General features: G+C 47.4%; 1 protein-coding gene across 1 annotated transcript in view; it reads left to right on the forward strand.

The window, feature by feature from the left end:
• The window catches only part of LOC140407206 (cytosolic phospholipase A2 zeta-like), a 345,625-nt gene that overhangs the window by 137,909 nt on the left and 186,633 nt on the right, over positions 1–21,083 (forward strand). Inside the window, exons 10-11 of the mRNA XM_072494873.1 lie at positions 2,230–2,352; positions 18,201–18,266. Of these exons, the coding sequence (XP_072350974.1) occupies positions 2,230–2,352; positions 18,201–18,266 (189 nt within the window). The remainder of the gene's footprint in view (positions 1–2,229; positions 2,353–18,200; positions 18,267–21,083) is intronic.

Here is a 21,083-nt window from a genome sequence, read left to right on the forward strand (position 1 = left end):
CATGCTCTACTCCGAGCTCCGCAATAGCAACCAATCACAGTGAGGGCAGAGGAAACGCTACAAGGACACTTTGAAAGCCTCCCTAAATGAATGCAACATTCCCTATTGACACGCGGGAAGCACTTGCCTTAGAACGCACAAGCTGGAGAAAAAGCATTCGTGAAGGCATCAATCACCTTGAGCTTCGCATCGTGGAACACCCAGAGGCCAAGCGTTAACAGCAGAAGGTGAGCGCAAAAACCAGTGTGTCCCTTCCACCTACCTCATCAAACACTACCTGCCAAACCTGTGGCAGAGCCTGCGGATCCAGGATTGGACTATTCAGCCACCGCAGAACCCACCTCCCGGAGTGGAAGCAAGTCATCCCTGACCCTGAGGGACTGCCCAAGAAGATTGAGCTTTGGTCAGATGATCACTTAGTGTGCTGTGCATAGTTCTCATTCTTAATTTACAAAAGGAATATGGAAGCACTGGAGAAGATGCAGAACTAAGGAAAGGCGGAACAGGCTTGGGGATCTTGTTTTTAGAAAGAATGATGGGCAGTTTAACCTCTGAATGGAGCTTTCTTGTAGAGGCAAGGAATATGGCTATGGTACTAATTGAGTCATAGACGTGGAGAGTACAAAGGGAAATACACTTAAACATTATATCAAAATAAATTACATAGAATGTTATTATCAATTGGAATGCACTGCCTGAAATTGTGGTGGGAAGCAAATTCAATTATTAATTTGAAAAGAGAATTGGATAAGTACTTAAAGCAGTAAAATTTGCAAGACTATGTGGAAAGAACAGAGAAGGGGATTAATCGGTTATTTTAAAGAACCAGCACAAACATGGTGGGCTGAGTGGCCTTTGCTGTATTGTTCTATGATTTCATAAGGAATGAAGAGCTCTGTCAATTCTTGTTCACAAATTAAAGCACAGTATTTTGATTTATAGTTCACTTCCCTAGTGGAAGAAGAATAGAGCTCACCTGATATTACGATCCCAAAATGGCTAGTGTACTAATCCAAAACCCCAATATTTTAGTTAAGATTATGCAAAAAGAATGATTCGCTCCAGGAGTGATTGCATGACGAAATAGGACTTTGGTATTTCTAAAACAAAACTTTATTATGAATATAATATTAAACTTTTTAACTTCACACCCAAAAAGAACAGCTTACAATGACCCCTTAACACTACTACTCAATTTCCCGTTAAACAACAAGAAAGTAAACATACAGCTTTCAATCTAAAAATTAGCAGGGCATAAAGTGATCTTGCTTTATAAAACAGATTGGGCTCCTGTTGAAACCTATCCTCAAAAAGCTGGTTCACCTGTGTTTCAGCTTCTTCCTTGTCCCCAGACAAGACTGCTCAGTTTTCCATGTTATTACTCTTTTATAACTATCCTACTGAGAGAATTGTGGACTCGGGGTCAGGCAGATCAGAATTCAGCTCCTCTCTCCCAAAGCGTCTCCAAAACCCCACTGCCTCTGCTTTGCTAGGCTCCACCCAGCAATGACCTCTTCTCTAAAGCTGAAAAACAAACTACTTCTGCAGGCTGCAAAATGACATTAACTCCCCAGCAAGTTCCCAGTCAAACCACACTCCTCTGGCAATTGCACCTGCTGTTTCCAAGAAACAAACAAAACAAAATCCTTTGTAAAAACATGACCACTGCAGTCAAACACACTATAACCCCAGGTTTTTAACCCTTAAAATTATCCCAATATTTAAACGCCAGTATTCCTAAAATCCTCTTTCCGTCACTGATAGCTGATGGAACAAGTATTTGAACCATACGGTGCAGGTCTAATCTCTCTTTATGCCAAGTTATCTAAGACAGTGTGAAATGTTTCAATTACCTCAACACACAGTGGCTGGAGCGAGGAACACCACTTATTGTGATGGAAAGGGACACAGAGGTGAACATCACCTGAGGGCAAGATGGATTGTCCTCCGTTATGTTCCTCCTTCCTGTCTGCCTCCCACTGTCCTCCTCCCCCTCAGCCTGATGATCTTGACTGACCGGACTCTTAAATGAGATACTGACTGTCCGTAGAAGACCACATCAGCAAATGATCAATTGCTTGAGGAAAGTGGGGTGGGACCTTTCTTTAAAACAGTAGTATACGATGGGAATAAAATGTTCCATATAGCAGGAGTGAAGCAGATATACAGTGCACTTGTAGCTTCAACATATGAAAACCCCTTTTAACAACACCTCTCCATTTGTGACAGGATTATTTGCATGTAAAAATGATGAAGGAAACCAGTATAGTAGGCTCAGGATCCGAGTCCCTGTATAAGCTTCCTATTGGACAGAAGGTGGAAGTGGCGTTGCCTCTTAGCAAGGTGAGCAGTGTTTAACGCAATTGGTCAGCTCCTTCTCTTGGGTTAGCTACCAGTAGCATGTTTACTATCTGTTTTGAGTATGAGTGTGCAACTTGTTCGCAACAAAGTAGCATTCTTGCAACACCTACTAGCTCCATAATAGCTTGGCTACTGAAAACCCATTATGAGCTGATGCCACACTCTGTTATGCTGCTGATTTAAAAACAAATGTCCTAATCCAGTTCATCTTGAACTGAAAATATCCTGGCCTCCTTTTGTTTCCGAAAAACAGATGAGGATGCAGTGTTCCATTTCCGCCCCCTGGAGAGGGGGCAGCACGGTAGCATTGTGGATAGCACAATTGCTTCACAGCTCCAGGGTCCCAGGTTCGATTTTGGCTTGGGTCACTGTCTGTGCGGAGTCTGCACACCCTCCCCGTGTGTGCGTGGGTTTCCTCCGGGTGCTCCGGTTTCCTCCCACAGTCCAAAGATGTGCAGGTTAGGTGGATTGGCCATGATAAATTGCCCTTAGTGTCCAAAAGTGTTGTATGGGTTACTGGGTTATGGGGATAGGATGGAGGTGTTGACCTTGGGTAAGGTGCTCTTTCCAAGAGCTGGTGCAGACCCGATGGGCCGAATGGCCTCCTTCTGCACTGTAAATTCTATGATAATCTCTCCCCATCGGTCCAGTCTGATAGTGGTATCTGATTCAGTGATGTTTGTTTAAAATTTATTTTTAAATGCTACAGCTGCTAATGTAAATTCAAAGAGTTGGCACAGGCCATAAGGCTCTATGATTCCAGTGTAGGAAATAGGATTTAGTGCAGGAATGGCTGGTTGCCCAGTGTAGAATATGTCCCTGAGTGAGAGGAACTGTGGAATGTGCACTTCAACACTACAAGGCATAGAAGGTGAAGTGTAGGTATTGGAAGTCAAATAATTGAAAGGTTATCTAATCTTGAGCACAGTGGCCTTGACTTCAGTTTCACATTTGTTGAAAAACTGAATATTGTGCCTTCTGAATCAAAAGTACACTGACCACACTTCCCTGAGTACTTGAGGAAGTGGCTCTAGAAATAGTGGGCGCATTGGTGGTCATTTTCCAGGATTCTATAGACTCTGGAACAGTTCCTGCAGATTGGAGGGTAGCTAATGTAACTCCACTATTTAAAAAGGAAGGTAGAGAGAAAACAGGGAATTATAGACCAGTAAGCCTGACGTCGATAGTGTGGAAAAGTTTAGAATTCATTATCAAAGATCTTATAACAGTGCACTTAGAAAATAGTGGCAGGATCGGCAGGTCAACATGGATTTTTGAAGGGGAATCATGCTTGACAAATCTACTGGAATTCTTCGAGGATGTAACTAATAGAGTTGACGACGGGAAGGCAGTAGATGTGGTATATTTGGACTTTTAGAAGGCTTCTGACAAAGTCCTGCATAAGTTAAAGCACATGGGATTAGGGGTAGTGTACTGAGATGGATACAAAACTGATTGGCAGACGGGAAAGAAAAAGTTGGAATTGATGGGTTATTTTAAAATTGGCATGTTGTGACTAGTGGGGTACAGCAAGGATACACAAGAGATTCACAATATATATTAATGATTTGGATGAGGGGGACAAAATGTAATATCTCCTAATTTGCAGATGGCACCAAGTTGTGTGGGAGGGTAAGCTGTGATGATCTTGCAGAGATCCTTCAGTGTTATTTGGACAAGTTGAATGAGTGGGCAAATGAATGGCAGATGCAGTCTAATTTGGAGAACTGCGAGGTTATCCACTTTGGTAGCAAAAACGAAAAGCAGATTATTATCTGAATCGGCATAAATTAGAAGAGAGGAATGTACAACAAGACATGGATGTCCTTGCACACCAGTCACTGAAGATAAACATGCAGGCACAGTACCGGTAAAGAAGGCAAATGGTATGCTGGCCTTCATTGCGAGAGGATTCGAGTATAGGAGCAGGGATGTCTTTCTGCAATCATCCAGGGCCTTGATGCGGCCATACCTGGAGTATTGTGTGCAGTTTTGGTCTCCATATTCGAGGAAGGATGTTTTTGCTCTAGGGGGAGTGCAGAGAAGATTTACCAGACTGATTCCTGGAATGACAGGAAGGACGGATGAGGAGAGATTGATTTGGTTAGGATTGTATTCGTTGGAATTCAGATGAGGGGGAATCTCGTAGAAACCTATAAAATTCTAAAAGGGCTAGACAGGGTAGATGCAGAAGGATGTTCCGAGTGGTGGGTGTGTCCAGAACCAGGGGTCACAGTCTGAGGATACAGGGTAGACCATTTAGGCTAGAGGTGAGGAGAAATTCCTTCACCCAGAGAGTGGTTAGCCTGTGGAATTCGTTACCACAGGAAGTAGTTGAGGCCAAAGCATTGTGGGCAGGATTCTCCGTCAGCCGATGCACACCCGTGCAGTGTTGGCCTGGGTGGCACGTATGGCCGGCACCACCACCTGCTCCTGTTCGAGTTTGAACTCCTCCAACTGCACTTGCAGGTGCTGGATGCTCACCGACATTTCTTCATGCAGTGCCTGGCTCTGTGACTGCATCTCCACAATTGATGGGAGTGTCCGTTCCAGAAGCTCGAAACCCATCTGGATGGCAGCTCGTCCCTAGGGTTGGCCCGCCCTCTCACCATCCTCCCCCTCGGGAGTCCCTACCTCCACCTGATATACCAGAGCATACATGTGTGGTGCACACCAGATAGTTCCCCAGGAGCCTCCTCACTAACGTGTCCAACTGGGGTGAGTGTCTCTGGAATGGTGGAGGGCGGTGGAGACAATTGTGACGGGAAGTCAGTGTCTTCTCCGGACTCGTGTCTCGGGAGGTGGGTCTGGGGCTCCCGCCCGTGTCAGTGTCTTCGCTGGTCGACTCCTGGGGTTGCGGTTGTGTCGCGGACACCAGAAAGGCCAGCCCCATCATGAGCAGCTACTGCAAAACACAAGACAAGACACATGATTGCATTGTGGCCCAGAGGGGAATGGGGGCAGAGCCTTGGGGGTGGTTGGTGCTAGGGACACTGTGCTGCCTGACCGTCCTGAGGTATTTGTGCAGTTCGTTTTGGCACTACTGGCCGGTCCTCGGGGTGTTGCCAACGGCGCTGATGAATTCTGCCACCTGCACCAAGGCTGGCGAATGGCAGCAGCTGGCAGCCTTCTTCCCACCCCTGGGGTACAGGGTTGCCAACTTCCTTCACGGAGTCCAGCAGCATCTTCAGTTCCGCGGTGCCGCTCATCTTGGCTGCTATCTTGTTGGCTGGGATGAGTGTGAAGAGTGATGTGTGTATCTGTGGCCGCAGCTTATCAGCACCCTGAGAGTCAATCCCACCATCCGGGCCAAGGTGGAGATGGGTGACAGCTTCAAATTCCTAGGGGTTCACATCACCAAATACCTGTCCTGGTCCACCCATGTCGACGCTACCACCAAGAAAGCACAACAGCGCCTATACTTCCTCAGGAAACTAAGGAAATTCGGTATGTCCACATTGACTCTTACCAACTTTTACAGATGCACCATAGAAAGCATCCTATATGGCTGCATCACAGCCTGGTATGGCAACTGCTCGGCCCAGAGTCGTGAACACAGCCCAGTCCATCACACAAACCTGCCTCCCATCCATTGACTCTATCTACACCTCCCGCTGCCTTCAGAAAGCGGGCAGCATAATCAAAGACCCTCCCATCCGGCTTTCTCACTCTTCCAACTTCTTCCATCGGGCAGGAGATACAAAAGTCTGAGAACAAGTATGAACAGATTCAAAAACAACCTCTTCCCCGCTGTTACCAGACTCCTAAACAACCCTCTTATGGACTGACCTGAGTAATACTACACTCCTGAATGCTTCACCCGATGCCGATGTCTATGTATTTACATTGTGTATGTTGTGTTGTCCTGTTATGCATTTTTGAAAATTTTATTTTCATGTACCCCCCCACATTGTTTCGCCCCCACAACCCAAAGATGTGCAGGCTAAGTGGATTGGCCACGCTAAATGACCCCGTAATTGGAAAAAGTGAATTGGGTACTCTAAATTTATATATATATATATATATATTTATAAATTTAGAGTACCCAATTCATTTTTTCCAATTAAGGGACAATTTAACCTGGCCGATCCACCTATCCCGCACATTTTTTGGGTTGTGGGGGCGAAACCCACGCAAACACGGGAAGAATGTGCAAACTCCACACGGACAGTGACCCAGAGCCGGGATCGAACCTGGGGCCTCGGCGCCGTGAGGCAGCAGTGCTACTCTCTGCTCCACCGTGCTGCGCCCTCTAAATTTATATTAAAAAAAAGAATTGGTCCAGGTGCAGCGGCAGTTTTGCTGTCGTAGAAGTCCACTAAAGGTGCCCGGGCGTCAACACAAGGGTGCGATTCTCCGGAAAGATTTCGAAGTGTGGTATCGGGCGAAAACTGCTGCAAGCTTCCCGGCACTCCGCCCAGCGAGGCTGTCAACGCTATTCAACATTAACTGGACCATTAATTGGTCCGCTTAACGAGGCCCTGCTGGTTACTTGCCGCAAATGAAGGCTCGCCAGCTGATTTGCTGGCATCACACTCGGCAGCCCCCCGCTAACAAGGTCAAGCAGCACTTGCTCAGCCAACCCCAGCCAGCTCGCAACAATGGCACCCAGGAGACCAGCCCCAAGATTTGGTTATGCAGATCTGTTGGGGGGGGCCTCCTAGATGCAGTGGAGGCCAGGAGGGATGTCCTTTCCCCCCAAGGATCCCGAAGAGTCAGCCATAGGGCAGTCCGTGCTGCCTGGGACAAAGTGGCGGCAGCTGTGAGCGCCGGGAGTGTGACCAGAAGGACTGGCCTCCAGTGCCGGAAAAGTGTCAACAATCTACACTGTGCAGCACAAGTGAGTAGACTAATGCCACCCTTAACCCCAAACGACCAGTCCGTCCCCACACGAGCATCCACCCTCCTATCTTCCCTTTCCCTTCAACCCCCCCACAACCCTTCCTTCACACTCCCACCCCTCCAAAAACCACCACTATGTACCAAGCGTGTGGCTAATGATGCCTTCTCTGCGTCTTCTTGGGAAAAGCTGTCCCGGGGGAGGGCCCAGACTGGTGGTGGTGTGCCGGACATAAGAATCCTCACTGCCTTCGAGGCATGTGCCCGAGGACAGCGTGGGGATTTGAGTACAGGAGTAGTTTATAGCGAGAGGATTTGAGTATAGGAGTAGGGATGCCTTGCTGCAGTTATACAGGGCCTTGATGAGGCCACACCTTGAGTATTGTGTGAAGTTTTGGTCTCCTAGTTTAAGGAAGGACATTCTTGCTTTTGAGGGTGTCCAGAGAAGGTTCACCAGACTAAATCCCGGGATGGCAGGACTGACATGAAAAAATACTGGATCAGTTGGACTTGTACTCACTGGAGTTTAAAAGAATTAGAGGGGACCTCATAGAAACATATAAAATCCTGATGCGGGAAGAATAGTCCCGATGTTGGGGACATCCAGAACTAGGGGTCACAGCCAAAGAATATGGGGTAAGCCACCCAGGACTGAGATGTCAGAGAGTTGTGAACTTGTGGAATTCTCTACCACACAAAGCTGCTGGGGCCAGTTCCATGGATATATCCAAGAGGGAGCTGGACGTGGCCCTTGCGGCTGAAGAGATCAAGGAGCATGGAGAGAAAGCGGGAGTGGGATACTGAATTTGCATGATCATCCATGATCATATTGAATGGTGGTGCAGGCTCGAAGGGCTGAATGGCCTCCTCCTGCACCTATTTTCTATGTTTCTTTGATGGAGCAGTCACCAATGCGGAGGCAGGTGGATGCTGCAGAGGTGAGGAACCATAGGGCCCCACCCGGAGGACTTGTCAAACATGAGTTGTTATTGCCTTACTGACCGACCCATCCCTCCCACTGACCACAGGTGCATTCTCCCGAATATCCTCCAGCCAGCAGCGCCAGCCCATCCCGAGTGGCCCGCTCTCTCGCCTCCCATGAGAACACCTCAGAGGAGAGCTCCAAGGACGCGATCGAGGCGTCACAGCTGTTATCCCCCCCCCTCCACCAGCACAGATATATGCACCTCGGTGGGAAATGTTAGTGGACCGTCTTCTGGGGCACAATCTGGTGAGCACCACACTGCTGCTGATGTACATCAGGTGGAGACAGGAACACCCAGGCGAGACAGCAGTCGGAGGGCTGCTGGATCCTTGGACCCAGCTGGTCCCAACCTGCTGGACAGGTTAGGGAGCTGCCAGGGCATTCAGAGGGAGATGCCAGCGACACTCCGGCAGGTCCATAGCCACTTTGAGGAGTCCCAGAGGCTATGGGCGCAGGCGATGTCGTCAGCAATGCTTGGCACAGAGGCTGACATTGCAATGGTGGCAACCGCAGAGGAGAGTCTAGTGCACGATGTCAGCACCATTAGTGAAGGTGTCCAAGGCATCGCACAGTCAGTGACGGCCGTGACTGAGGATCTCGGCAGAATGTCCGACTCACTGGGGAATGTGACTCAGTACCAGGCTGACCTTGATGAGGTTCAACAGGACTTGTCCTACTCTCATGATAATGATGTGGAGATGCCAGCGTTGGACTGGGGTGAGCACAGTAAGAAGCACAGGTGAAGGAAGGAGCAGTGCTCCGAAAGCTAGTGTTTGAAACAAACAGGCTGGACTTTAACCTGGTGTTGTAAGACTTCTTACTCAGATGATAATGGCCAGGACTCGTCCCATGGAGTGGCAACGGTGGCCACCAACACCCCCGGGTTCCACCCTGTTTGTGCGCCACACACCCCTCTGATGAGACTGCGTCACATGGCCAGCACATGGGACAGGGCGGCTGTGAATGTGCAGCCAAGTGAGTCAGGGCCCTCTGGCCCCCAGAGGACGCCCGCCAGGGGCATTGAAGGCCACAAGGAGCGGTAAGCAGCTGACTCCCTCCACCTTGGATGTGCATCTTGGGCACACACCAAGACGTAGTGATAGAGCAAGGAGGGCCTAGCACACCAGTGATCACTTGGGGGGAGGGGAGTGGGAGGGGGTCGAGTTGTTACACACATTAAACACCCTTGTGCACAACTAGTATGATGCCTCTAGCACTTTCTTCCGTAATGCGAGCTGACGTCCGAACCCTTGGCCCTTCTCTCCATGCATCCCCTCTCCATGTGTGATCCACCCTCCGGCCGTGGACATGTTCCCTGGAGCTGTGTCCCATCCCCTGGATGTTCGGATGTTGGCTGCAGTGTGTGTGGTATTGCCTCCAGCAGTGTTCAAGCACAGTGTCCATACATCAAGATGGAATTGGGATGCTAGGCAATGAGCTGCACATGCTACATGGCCAGCCTAGCCACGGGAATCCACTTGGGCTGTGTGAAGTACTCACTTAACCACGATTGCCAATTCCCTATAAGCAATATCTTTCAGCTGCATGGCCAGAGGCATCAGCAGTCGATGGGGGTTATGGGTGGTCAATGGGTCAGACAGGCAGGGACAAGGGTTGACCCTGGAACGGGTACACACGGTCCAGGGGTTGGCATGGTAGTTGCCCCACTAGCGCCTTCCCTCTCACCCTCCCATGCTGGCCCACTCCTGTCGAGGGTCCCCACCTCCAGCCGAGCACTGGGGCGACAAGCCCAGTGTCCCTGGACTCATTGCCTGTGAGCAAAAATGGCTACTCACCTCAGCTCCCCACAGAAGCCCTTCCGCCTGAATCACGTTTTTCAAAAAGAGTACTAATCGCGGGTACAGACATGATGGACTGAATGCGCTTTAACAATTCTGTGAAGAGATTTCTCCTATTTTACCAATACAGTGAGTTCTCAATTCTCTGCTTCTGAGAGAAATGTGGAGGGTAGACCAAGCACCTTCCAACTGGAAAGAGCAAAAGTGGGTAGGTGAGAAATTAAAAAAAGGAAATAGCAAAAACAACGAGTAAATGAACTCTCTCCGCAAGTCTGGTTAGCTTATCAGATTTGTCATATGTCATGTACCCAACATGTTGACTGGAGGGTACTTTGTGGTAATGGAAAGAAAATAAATGAAATGTGTCCCAGTCACATTGGGAGAGGAAAGAAGCAGCCTATAGTTATTAGTGTCACAAATAGGCTTACATTAACACTGCAATGAAGTTATTGTGGCCCCTAGTCGCCACATTCCGGCGCCTCTTCAGGTACACAGAGGAAGAATTCAGAATGTCCAATTCACCTAACAGCATGTCTTTCTGGACTTGTGGGAGGAAACCGGAGCATCCGGAAGAAACACACGCAGACACTGGGAGAACGTGCAGACTCCAAACAGACAGTGACCCAAGCCGGGAATCGAACCTGGGACCCTGGAGCTGTGAAGCAACAGTGCTAATCACTGTGCTACCGTGCTGCCCTCGAATGGCGTGGGGGATGCCTGAAAAATAATAATAATGATAATAATCGCTTATTGTCACAAGTAGGCTTCAATGAAGTTACTGTGAAAAGCCCCTCGTCGCCACATTCCGGCGCCTGATCAGGGAGGCCCGTACGGGAAGGAGTATCGGCAGTTTGGCTTAAGATTTCCACAAACCACCTGCACATCACAGTGCCTCCCTAATCGTGCAAGAGAAACTTCTATGGCAATACTGATACACAAAGTTCAGAATTTAATGTGGTTTGAGCAGGGGCAAGCCCGCCCGGCAGCGCGTGAAATCATGCTGGAAATCGCCATGCCCACACCGCACATTCGCACAATATTTTACTTGGCGAGTGTGCGCGGCAGTCCGATGCTCCCCTGCCCACAATTAAACCGGCAATTTAGCCCATAAGGAATCAAATAAAATAGATTTTACATGGCCCATCCACTATGGCAGGGCGGGAGGGTCAATCCACCAGGCAGCTTTTACGTTTTTGCTCCAGCCTCAATACAGGGTGGGATGAAATATCTGCGGTGTAACCTAATTTTAAAAATGTCTGGGGACTGAATATTGCTGTCAGGTGTTGGACTGTGCTGCATAGACCGCAGTTTGATGCATCTTTTTCATTACTTGCACTTTCTAGAGACCCACAGCTCCATGAGGCAGCTTCTTGGCAGTTGTCTACCTTGGGGGAGCCTTTTGTAGTGAGGTTTTCACAAAATGATGTCGTGCCTCGGCTGCGGCATGATCCTTTATTCTTCCAGCACATGCTGGGAGAGAACTACATCGGTGGGACCTCGGAAGCAGTGCTCTGTCTCCAAGGTGGAGAGCAAACATCTTTATACACTGACAGTCACATGGCCAGAACATTGTTTAGATTTCAAAGCTGTCTGTGTATAGATTTACATTAAAGTGATATAGAATTAGACATAGAATTTACACTGCAGAATGAGGCCTTTCGGCCCGAGTCTGCACCGGCTCTTGGAAAGAGCACCCTACCCAAGTTCCAAACCTCCACCCTATTCCCATAACCCAGTAACCCCACCCTACACTAAGGGCAATTTTGGACACTATGGGCAATTTAGCATGGCCAATCCACCTAACCCGCACATCTTTGGACTGTGGGAGGAAACCGGAGCACCCGGAGGAAACCCACGCACACACTGGGAGAACGTGCAGACTCCGCACAGACAGTGACCCAAGTTGGGAATCGAACCTGGGACCCTGGAGCTGTGAAGCAATTGTGCTGTCCACAATGCTACCGTGCTTTGGTTTCAGGCGGTACATGGTTCATTCGCAGGGTGCCTCTAAGCTTAGGCATTATCTGTCTGCTCCTATCTGCCCAGAGACTGAACCTGGTCTCTCTCGATGTCTGGTCCTTCTGCAATAAACAGCCATGGCCTTGCATTGAATGGCTGTTTTGCTAACTCGGGTCCTTGAGGAGTACAAGGCTCATCTAGGAAACTCATCTTACTGATATGAGTTTGGTATGTAGTGATGGTTCAGTGGTGTAAAGTTAACTGCCTACATAAACATGTTGCTAGTGGTGTCTTTTACTCCCAAGTGCATGAATATTGGAAATATTCCCTTTTAATAAATGTGTATTAGTTGTTTTTTTTTACTTCCTAACAGCCCAATAGAAATATCAGCTGCATCTTCCCTCTTCTCGCGCCTGCCTTCCCGAAAGTGCTGATCCTTTCTCAGCATGCGTTTTTCTCTGATTGCCCGTTAATTGGCTAGCTAGTGTGAATCCACATTCCAGGGCCGACCGTGGCCATCAGTACATTTGGATTTGATTTATTGTCATGTGTACCGAGGTACAGTGCAAAGTACTGTTCTGTGTGCAGTCCAGGCAGATCGTTCCATACATGAAAATATATAGGACATACAAAAAATACACAATGTAAATACAAAGACACAGACATAATGTGAAGCATCTGGAATGTGGTACAACCCAGTAGAGAAGATGTTTGGGGACATCAGTTCAGTCCATAAGAGGGTCATTCAGGAGTCTGGTAACAGCGGGGAAGAAGCTGTTTTTGTAGCGCTGCTGCCTCAAGGCGCCGAGGTCCCAGGTTCGATCCCTGCTCTGGGTCACTGTCCGTGTGGAGTTTGCACATTCTCCCCATGTTTGCGTGGGTTTTGCCCCACATCCCAAAAGAAGTGCAGGGTAGGCTGATTGGCCACGCTAAATTGTCCCTGAATTGGAAAAAATTAATTGGGGACACTAAATTTAAAAACAAAGAAGCTGTGTTTGAAATTTGTTTGTACGTGTTCTCAGACTTTTGTAACTTCTGTCTGATGGAAGAAGTTGGAAGAGTGAATAACCCGGGTGGGAGGGATCTTTGATTATGCTGCCCGCTTTCCCAAGGCAGCTGGAGGTGTGGACAGAGTCAATAGATGGGAGACTGTTTCACGTGATGGACCGGGCTGTGTTCACGAATCTTTGCAGTTTCTTGAGGTCTCGGGCCGAGCAGTTACCATACCAGGCTGTGATGCCAGAACGGATGCTTTCTATGGCGCATTTGTAAAATTTGGTGAGACTCAATATGATCATGCCAAATTTTCATGGTTTCCTGAGGAAATATAGGCGCTGTTGTGCTTTCTTGGTCGTAGCGCCGACATGGGTGGATTGCTGCCGAGTGTGCGCGCTGAACTGGTTCAAAGTTCAGGGCTAAGGAAATCAAATAAAGCTTCAATATTTCTCTCAATTATTTACCTCTGGCCATGTGCCCTCCTAATGATAATACCTTCCCCAATAGCTCCATGGAATCTTTGATCTCAATCAGTACTGGCTCCATCCTTGTCTTTCCAACCCTCGTGGTGGAAGCAAATGTTTAAAAATGCTCCTGTTTGGGGCAGCATGGTGGCACAGTGGTTAGCACTGCTGCCACACGGCACCCAGGACCTGGGTTCGATCCTGGCTCTGGATCACTGTCCGTGTGGAGTCTGCACATTCTCCCCGTGTTTGCGTGGGTTTCGACCCCACAGCCCAAGGTTGTGCAGGGTAGGTGGATTGGCCATGCTAAATTGCCCCTTCATTGGAAAAAATGAATTGGGTACTCTAAATTTATAAAAATAAAAAATACTCCTGTTTGGATAGTTCTCACACCGACTGAGAAGAGAACTAGCTCGTTCTGGAAGGTTGCATTGATAAGCTACGTAATACCTTTCTGGGACATTGGTTTGCCACATAATACCTCCCTGGGGCATTAAATAGCCACACATAATACCTCCTTGGGGCACTATTATGATCCCAGACCAGACCCCAACAGTGGCTAGGATACTGGCCCGGAACCCCAATATTTAGTTTATTTTGTAAGCCTGTGCGGAAAGAATTCTTCACTCCAGGAGTAATTGCACGAAGAAATAGATATATGGGATTTTTTTATTATTTACATAACATTAAACTCTTTTAACATTACACCCGAAAATAGCTTACAATTACCCCATAATAAAATACAGTAAATACAATATTCTTAATTACTATCTCTATTCCCAATTAAACAACAAGAAAGAGGAAAAACATATCGCTCTCAATCCACCCTACATTCCCCGGGGACACTCTCTCTCTTTTTCTCTCTCTCGCTCTCTACCATTTCACCTCTCCCTCCTAAACGCTGCCTGGTCATGCAAAACAAGATAATTTTAAAACCATGACCACTGCAGTCAAACACACTCAAACCCAGACTTTTAACCCTTGAATTGCCTATTGTTTAAAATCCAATATATCTAAAACCTTGCATTCATCACAGGCACGGCTGAGGAACATCTGGGTGAGTGCTTATTAATTCCTCACTAACTTGATGATAAAGAAATCTAATGGAGAAAAAACCCACAGATCCATGACCAGATAGGAAGAAAGGAGAATATCAGGTTAAGTAAGAGGGGGAATATATTTGACAATTTTCTTGAATAACAGAAGTAACTTTGCCTCCTCCCAATCTCTCTTAGGAACAGAGTGTTGACCTGCAACTGCAGGCTAAAAAATGGTGAGTTCATTTTGATTGATCTTTGATTTATATTCTTTTAACTTAATATGCATGTATCTTATACAGTAAACAAATAATAATTTGGTAGTAGAGAACTGAGTACTGCTGAAGAAAGAGACATGCTGTTGAAGCTTTTTGGCCTGAACTTACCAGACCAGTTCACAAGAATACCAATAGCAACCTGTTAACCTGTGTGGTTTGAATTTGATAAAAAGCTTGGCAGTTAAATGTTCAATGATGTATCCTCTGTGGCAATGCCTCCACCAATCAGTGTCCACTTGCCAACCAATCAGCACTCATGCAGTGCAAATTGTTGTTCCCATTACGGTTGGTATTTTTAACAACTGTTCTGATGAGTGCAAAACAAAATGCTTCAATTGAATGTTTCTTTTTTCAATAGTACGGGACATACAAAGCCTCAGTCTATCTAATTTTTGAATACTGTTCTCATACCTGGGGAAGCCCTTCACTCACACTCTTTTTGAAAGGCTTCTGGAAAAAGATGTTACATGATGAGTGAACGCTTTTTGTTGCTTCCAAGGACCAATTTGTTTTGGCTGTGGCAGAAAGTGGTTGGTGGTGGATTTGCTACTGGTTGTTGGAAATTTACTTATGTCCATTTTTCTCCACCACTAAGTTCAAATTAGCCCTTGAGCCTCTTTCCTACCATTGCAAATCCTCTATCTGCCCTGAAGTTTGCTTTCTAGTGCCTGCTTGCTTGACTTTCCCTGTATATTTACTGGAGCAAAATAAAGATTCATCATTCTGATTCCTACTTGAGCTCATTCTTTCCCAAACTGTTAAACATCTTGTCCCCTGGAGTCTTCTTTCTTCAGTGACCTGTAGGCCATCAAAATCGCCTTATCAATATTCTAGGTTGTGTTCATCAACTTTCCTGCTCTTTTCAAGCCTGATACAGTGGAGAGTGCTGGATTCCTCAACAATTAAAAAAACTGGAGAAAATGTAAAAGAAAGAGAAATTACAATCATGGAATAGCTTCATCCGCTATTTAAGAAATTCTCCCTTCCTAATAGCACTGTAGGCGTACCTGCACTAGATGGCCTGCAGCAGTTCAAGAAGATGGCATGGTAGCATAGTGGTTAGCACTGTTGCTTCACAGCTCCAGGGACCCAGGTTCGATTCCCGGCTTGGATCACTGTCTATGCAGAGTCTGCACGTTCCGCCCTTGACTGCATGGGTTTCCTCCGGGTGCTCTGGTTTCCTCCCACAGTCCAAAGCTGAGCAGTTTGGGTGGATTAGCAGCTAAATTGCCTTTAGCGTCCAAAAAGGTGAGGTGGGGATAGGGTGGAGGTGTGGGCTTAGGTAGGGAGCTCTTTCTATGGGCCGGTGCAAACTTGATGGGCTGAATGGCCTCCTTCTGCACTGTAAATTCAATGATTCTGTGACTACCCCACCTTCTTGTGGGTAACAAATCATGTCGGGAATTTTTTTTTAAATCGGGACATTACTGCATTATCTCATTTAGCTCAGTGATGTAAAGGGCTTGATCCCTTATCTATTATTTTAGTTTAACAAGTTCTTTTTCCTTTGCTTTGTACAACTCCCCAACTTGATTGCAGCCCCTAACTTGCAGATCTTCCATGATCTAATAGAATCTCATTTGAAATCCTGGTTCTCTGGTACCGACACAAGTACGAGTCCAGTTTTCTCAACAAACTATCTTCACTGCTTTCTTCCCTCAGACTCTGCTTTGTGCGACCCCTCATCCTAAGTAATTTCAACTTCCATCTAAATGACTCGTTTTTTTCTCCGCTTGAGTTCACTGTCTTTTATGCTCCCTTAATCTCACCTTCCATGTAAACTCCCTGATACTTACTCCTGGTCACCCACTTACCTTGCCATCTTATGTGGCCTTGCCACCTATATAGTATCAATCACACATAATCCTACTTCTGATTACTTTCTTGTAAAACTCTCCATCCCCTGACAAACCATACTTCTTCCTGTACATGTCCCTGTAAAAAATAAACCCCTTACAGCTGCGCTTTCAAAATTTCAGCTGTCTAGTCTTTGGCCCTCCATTCACCACAACGTTTCTGCAGCTACCAGTCTGCTCAGCCACGCCCTCACCTCCATTTTAGTGCCCTGTTTTCAATAAAACTATTGCTCCCTCATCTGCCGTTCCCTCTGGTACAGCCCTCATCTACATTCTTCTAAGCTCAAGGAATACAGACTTGAAAGGATATGGCAGACAGTTGATTTAGCCATTAACAACCAGATCTGAATGGAGAACATAAAGCACTATCGGTCCTACTCTTACTTGCAAAAACTGCTCAGTATTCCATAATCATGGAATGCCAACCTCAACCCCCTACCTGCTTGTTTTCACCACTGAAAACCATATTCTTAAACCGCTCTCCCTATCCCTTCCCAGCCTCACCTCCAACAATAAGTGCCATCATGCCTTCATCACCAAAATTGACACTGTCCATTTAGCTGCCTCAGCCACTTCCCTCCCTTTCCCTCGCTCACTGAGCTGAACCTGCTGTAATGCTCCTGTCTACTCCAACCACAAACTTGTATCCACAAAGTCCCCTCTTATCTCCTTCATGCCCTCTCCAAGCTCATCTTGAGGCGGCATGGTAGCACAGTGGTTAGCACTGTTGTTTCACAGTGCCAGGGACCCGGGTTCGATTCCCGCTTGGGTCCCTGTCTATGCGCAGTCTGCACATTCTCTCCGTGTCTGTGGGGTTCCTCCGGGTTTCTCCGGTTTCCTTCCACAAGTCCCGAAAGACGTGCTGTTAGGTGAATTGAACATTCTGAATTCTCCCTCAGTGTACCCGAACAGCCGCCGGAATGTGACGACTAGGGGATTTTCACAGTAACTTCATTGCAGTGTTAATGTAAGCCTACTTGTGACAATAATAAAAATTATTATTATCTTGTTCAGGAGAAGCAGCTTCTGCTCTCTCGACCCTATTCCCACAAATCTATTGATCAGCCATCTTCCCTTCCAGGCTTCCAGGTTAGCTGAGATTGTTGTCTCCTCAGGTTGGGTCCTCTTCTCTGGACCTGTCTTTTTTTTTTTTAGTTTAGAGTACCTAATTCATTTTTTCCAATTAAGGGGCAATTTAGTGTGGCCAATCCATCTACCCTGCACATCTTTGGGTTGTGGGAGCGAAACCCACACAAACAAGCAGAGAATGTGCAAACTCCACACGGACAGTGATCCAGAGCCAGGGTCTCTGGACCTGCCTTAATCCCGCCTTTGCTTCAAACCTGCTGTCATCACCCCTTCCCCAAAAAAACAAGCCTGGATCTCTCTGTCCTTTCAAACTACCAACCAATCTAGAACCTCCATTTCCTCTCCAAAGTCTCCAAATATGTTGTCATCTCCAGCCTCCAAATTCATGCCAATTTTTCCAGAACTCCATGTTTGAATTGCACCAATCAGACTTCTCTCCCTGTCAAAGTTTCTAAACACCGCTTGTTAAAGTAATAAATTACATCCTATTTGATTGTGACAAAAATAAACTTTCTGCTTTTATGCTTCGTGATCTAGCTGCAGCTTTTGACACTGTTAACCACATTAGTCTCCTTCAACACCTCGCCACCAGCTTCCAGCTGGGTAGGACTGCATTCAGCCTGGTTCCATTCTGATCTAATCATACAACATCACCATTAGCGGTTGCTCTTCAAATTCCCACACAGTTACCTCTGGTATTCTGCAAGAGTCTATCATTGGCCCTCTCCAATTTTTCATCTACATATAACATCTTCTGGCAGCACAGTGGTTGGCACTGTTGCCTCACGGCACTGAGGTCCTGGGTTCGATCCCGACCCCGGGTCACTGTCCGTGTGGACAGCACGGTAGCACAGTGGTTAGCACAATTGCTTCACAGCTCCAGGGTCCCAGGTTCGATTCCCGACTTGGGTCACTGTCTGTGCGGAGTCTGCACATCCTCCCTGTGTGTGCGTGGGTTTCCTCCGGGTGCTCCGGTTTCCTCCCACAGTCCAAAGATGTGCAGGTTAGGTGGATTGGCCATGCTAAATTGCCCTTAGTGTCCAAAATTGCCCTTAGTGTTGGGTGGGGTTATTGGGTTATGGGGATAGGGTGGAGGTGTTGACCTTGGGTAGGGTGCTCTTTCCAAGAGCCGGTGCAGACTCGATGGGCCGAATGGCCTCCTTCACTGTAAATTCTATGAAACTGGAGTGTGCAGATTCTCCCCGTACCTGCGTGGGTCTCACCCCCACAACCCAAAGATGTGCATGCTTGGTTGATTGGCCACACTAAATTGCCCCTCAATTGGAAAAAAAATAATCAGGTACTCTGAATTTTTTTTTTTAAATACATACAATATCATCCAAAAACACAATATAGTTTCCATGTGTTAGAAACATATAGGGCGCGATCTAACAAAAAAAAATAGCGAATAGAGTCTGTTCTGGGTGGGATTAGCAAGCGGCGCGGAACAACCCAGCTATCTTAACAGCACACTTTGCTTTTAAACGTGCCCCCACCCCGCCCTCCCCTTTTCAGGCCGCATCATTTCCTGCACGAACGAGCTCCGTAAGCAGAGCTCCTCTGTGCAAGAGAAGATCAGGATGGGGTAAGATCCTGGCATGGATAGAGGATTGGATGATTGGCAGAAGGCAGAGAGTGGGGATAAAGGGGTCTTTTTCAGGATGGCAGCCGGTGACTAGTGGTGTGCCTCAGGAGTCTCTGCTGGGACCACAAATTTTCACAATATACATTAATGATCTGGAAGCAGGAACTGAAGGCACTGTTGCTAAGTTTGCCGATGACACAAAGATCTGTAGAGGGACAGGTAGTATTGAGGAAGCAGGCAGGCTGCAGAAGGACTTGGGGCGCGATTCTCCCCAAAACTTTGTGGCGTGTTTTTCAGGGAGTTTCCTGTCAGCGAGTTCCCCACCGCTTTTCAATGACACTTAGTTACTTTTCTGGGCCCTGGGGAGTTTCTCACCAGTTTAGCCCACCCGTAAAATTTTATTTAGCACTGGAGAGCTGAACTCCGAGATCGGGCCGCCATTTTGAAAGGGTGCCCCGATCTCTAAGTGAGCTTGTGGGTCCCCTGCACCCCCATCCATGGGCAATGTCACCCCCCACACTCATGGACACGACCCCACACCCCCGAAGTGAGGACACCCCACTATGGGGTCCTCTCTCTTCAGGCCCCCAAGCCCCTTACAGCACCATCTCCCTTCAGGGACCCCCACCCAACCTCCCACCCTACCTAACTGCCCTGAACTCCTCCACCCTCTTCATGGGCATGGCTTCCCAAGTCCTTGGTAGTACCACCCTGGCACTCAGACACTTTTACACTGCCACTCTGGCAGTGCTCCTGCTGACTTGGCAGTGCCACCCGGGCACCTTGGCAGTGCCAGGGTGGCAGTACCAATGTACCAGTTGGACAGGGCCGAGGTGCCCACGTTCCAGGGAGCCACCCTGCACTTAGCCTGACCACCCTAGGATTGTCGGTGGCCTGGGAGACCCCCGGGTGCCGTTCCGCCTGGTCCACATTTGTAAGTAGGCTTATGACCTACTTCCGCAAGCGTCATTCTGTGGTTTCAACTCCAATGTCTCACGGACCTTCAAGAGAATCCCGGGAGGCGCAAAGGCTGTCGGGAGGCTCGCTGCAAACCACTCCCAGCATTCTCCGGCTGCAATGTGCTCTTGGACAGGCCACTCCTGTCCACACCCAGTGAGTGGACAAAGAACTGGCAGATGGGAAAAGTGTGAGGTAAGATATGCACTTTGGAAGGGAGAATGGAGGCATGCAGTGGGATTCCCATTTCTGAGATTAAGTGTTGACGGCAACGCAGAATTCGTGGAATTTAACGACAGCAAAACTGGCACCGCACCTGGACTTGTTCTGCTACTGTTATGGGGCTAACAGCAGCACCACGTGGAACACAATCAATTCTTTTTTTTTTTTTTAAGTATTTTATTGAAAATTTTTGGCCAACCATCACAGTACATTGTGTATCCTTTACACAATAATATAACAGTATAAATAACAATGACCTGTTTTATAAACAAAGAATAAATAATATATAACAAAAACAAAACTAAATGGCAACTGCCTTGTCCCAGATAAATATTCTCCAAAAATATGTTTTAACAGTCCAATATACAATTATCTATAGCAACAACCTATACATATTATACTTATATATTAACATCCCTGAGAATCCCTCTGGTTCCCCCCCCCCCCCCCCCCCCCCGGGCTGCTGCTGCTGTCTTCTTCTTTTCCATTCCCTCTATCTTTCTGTGAGGTATTCGACGAACGGTTGCCACCGCCTGGTGAACCCTTGAGCCGATCCCCTTAGGACGAACTTAATCTGTTCCAGCTTTATAAACCCTGCCATGTCATTTATCCAGGTCTCCACACCCGGGGGCTTGGCTTCCTTCTACATCAACAGT

This window comes from Scyliorhinus torazame, chromosome 2, assembly GCF_047496885.1.
Source record: "Scyliorhinus torazame isolate Kashiwa2021f chromosome 2, sScyTor2.1, whole genome shotgun sequence".
Classification (NCBI taxonomy): domain Eukaryota; kingdom Metazoa; phylum Chordata; class Chondrichthyes; order Carcharhiniformes; family Scyliorhinidae; genus Scyliorhinus; species Scyliorhinus torazame.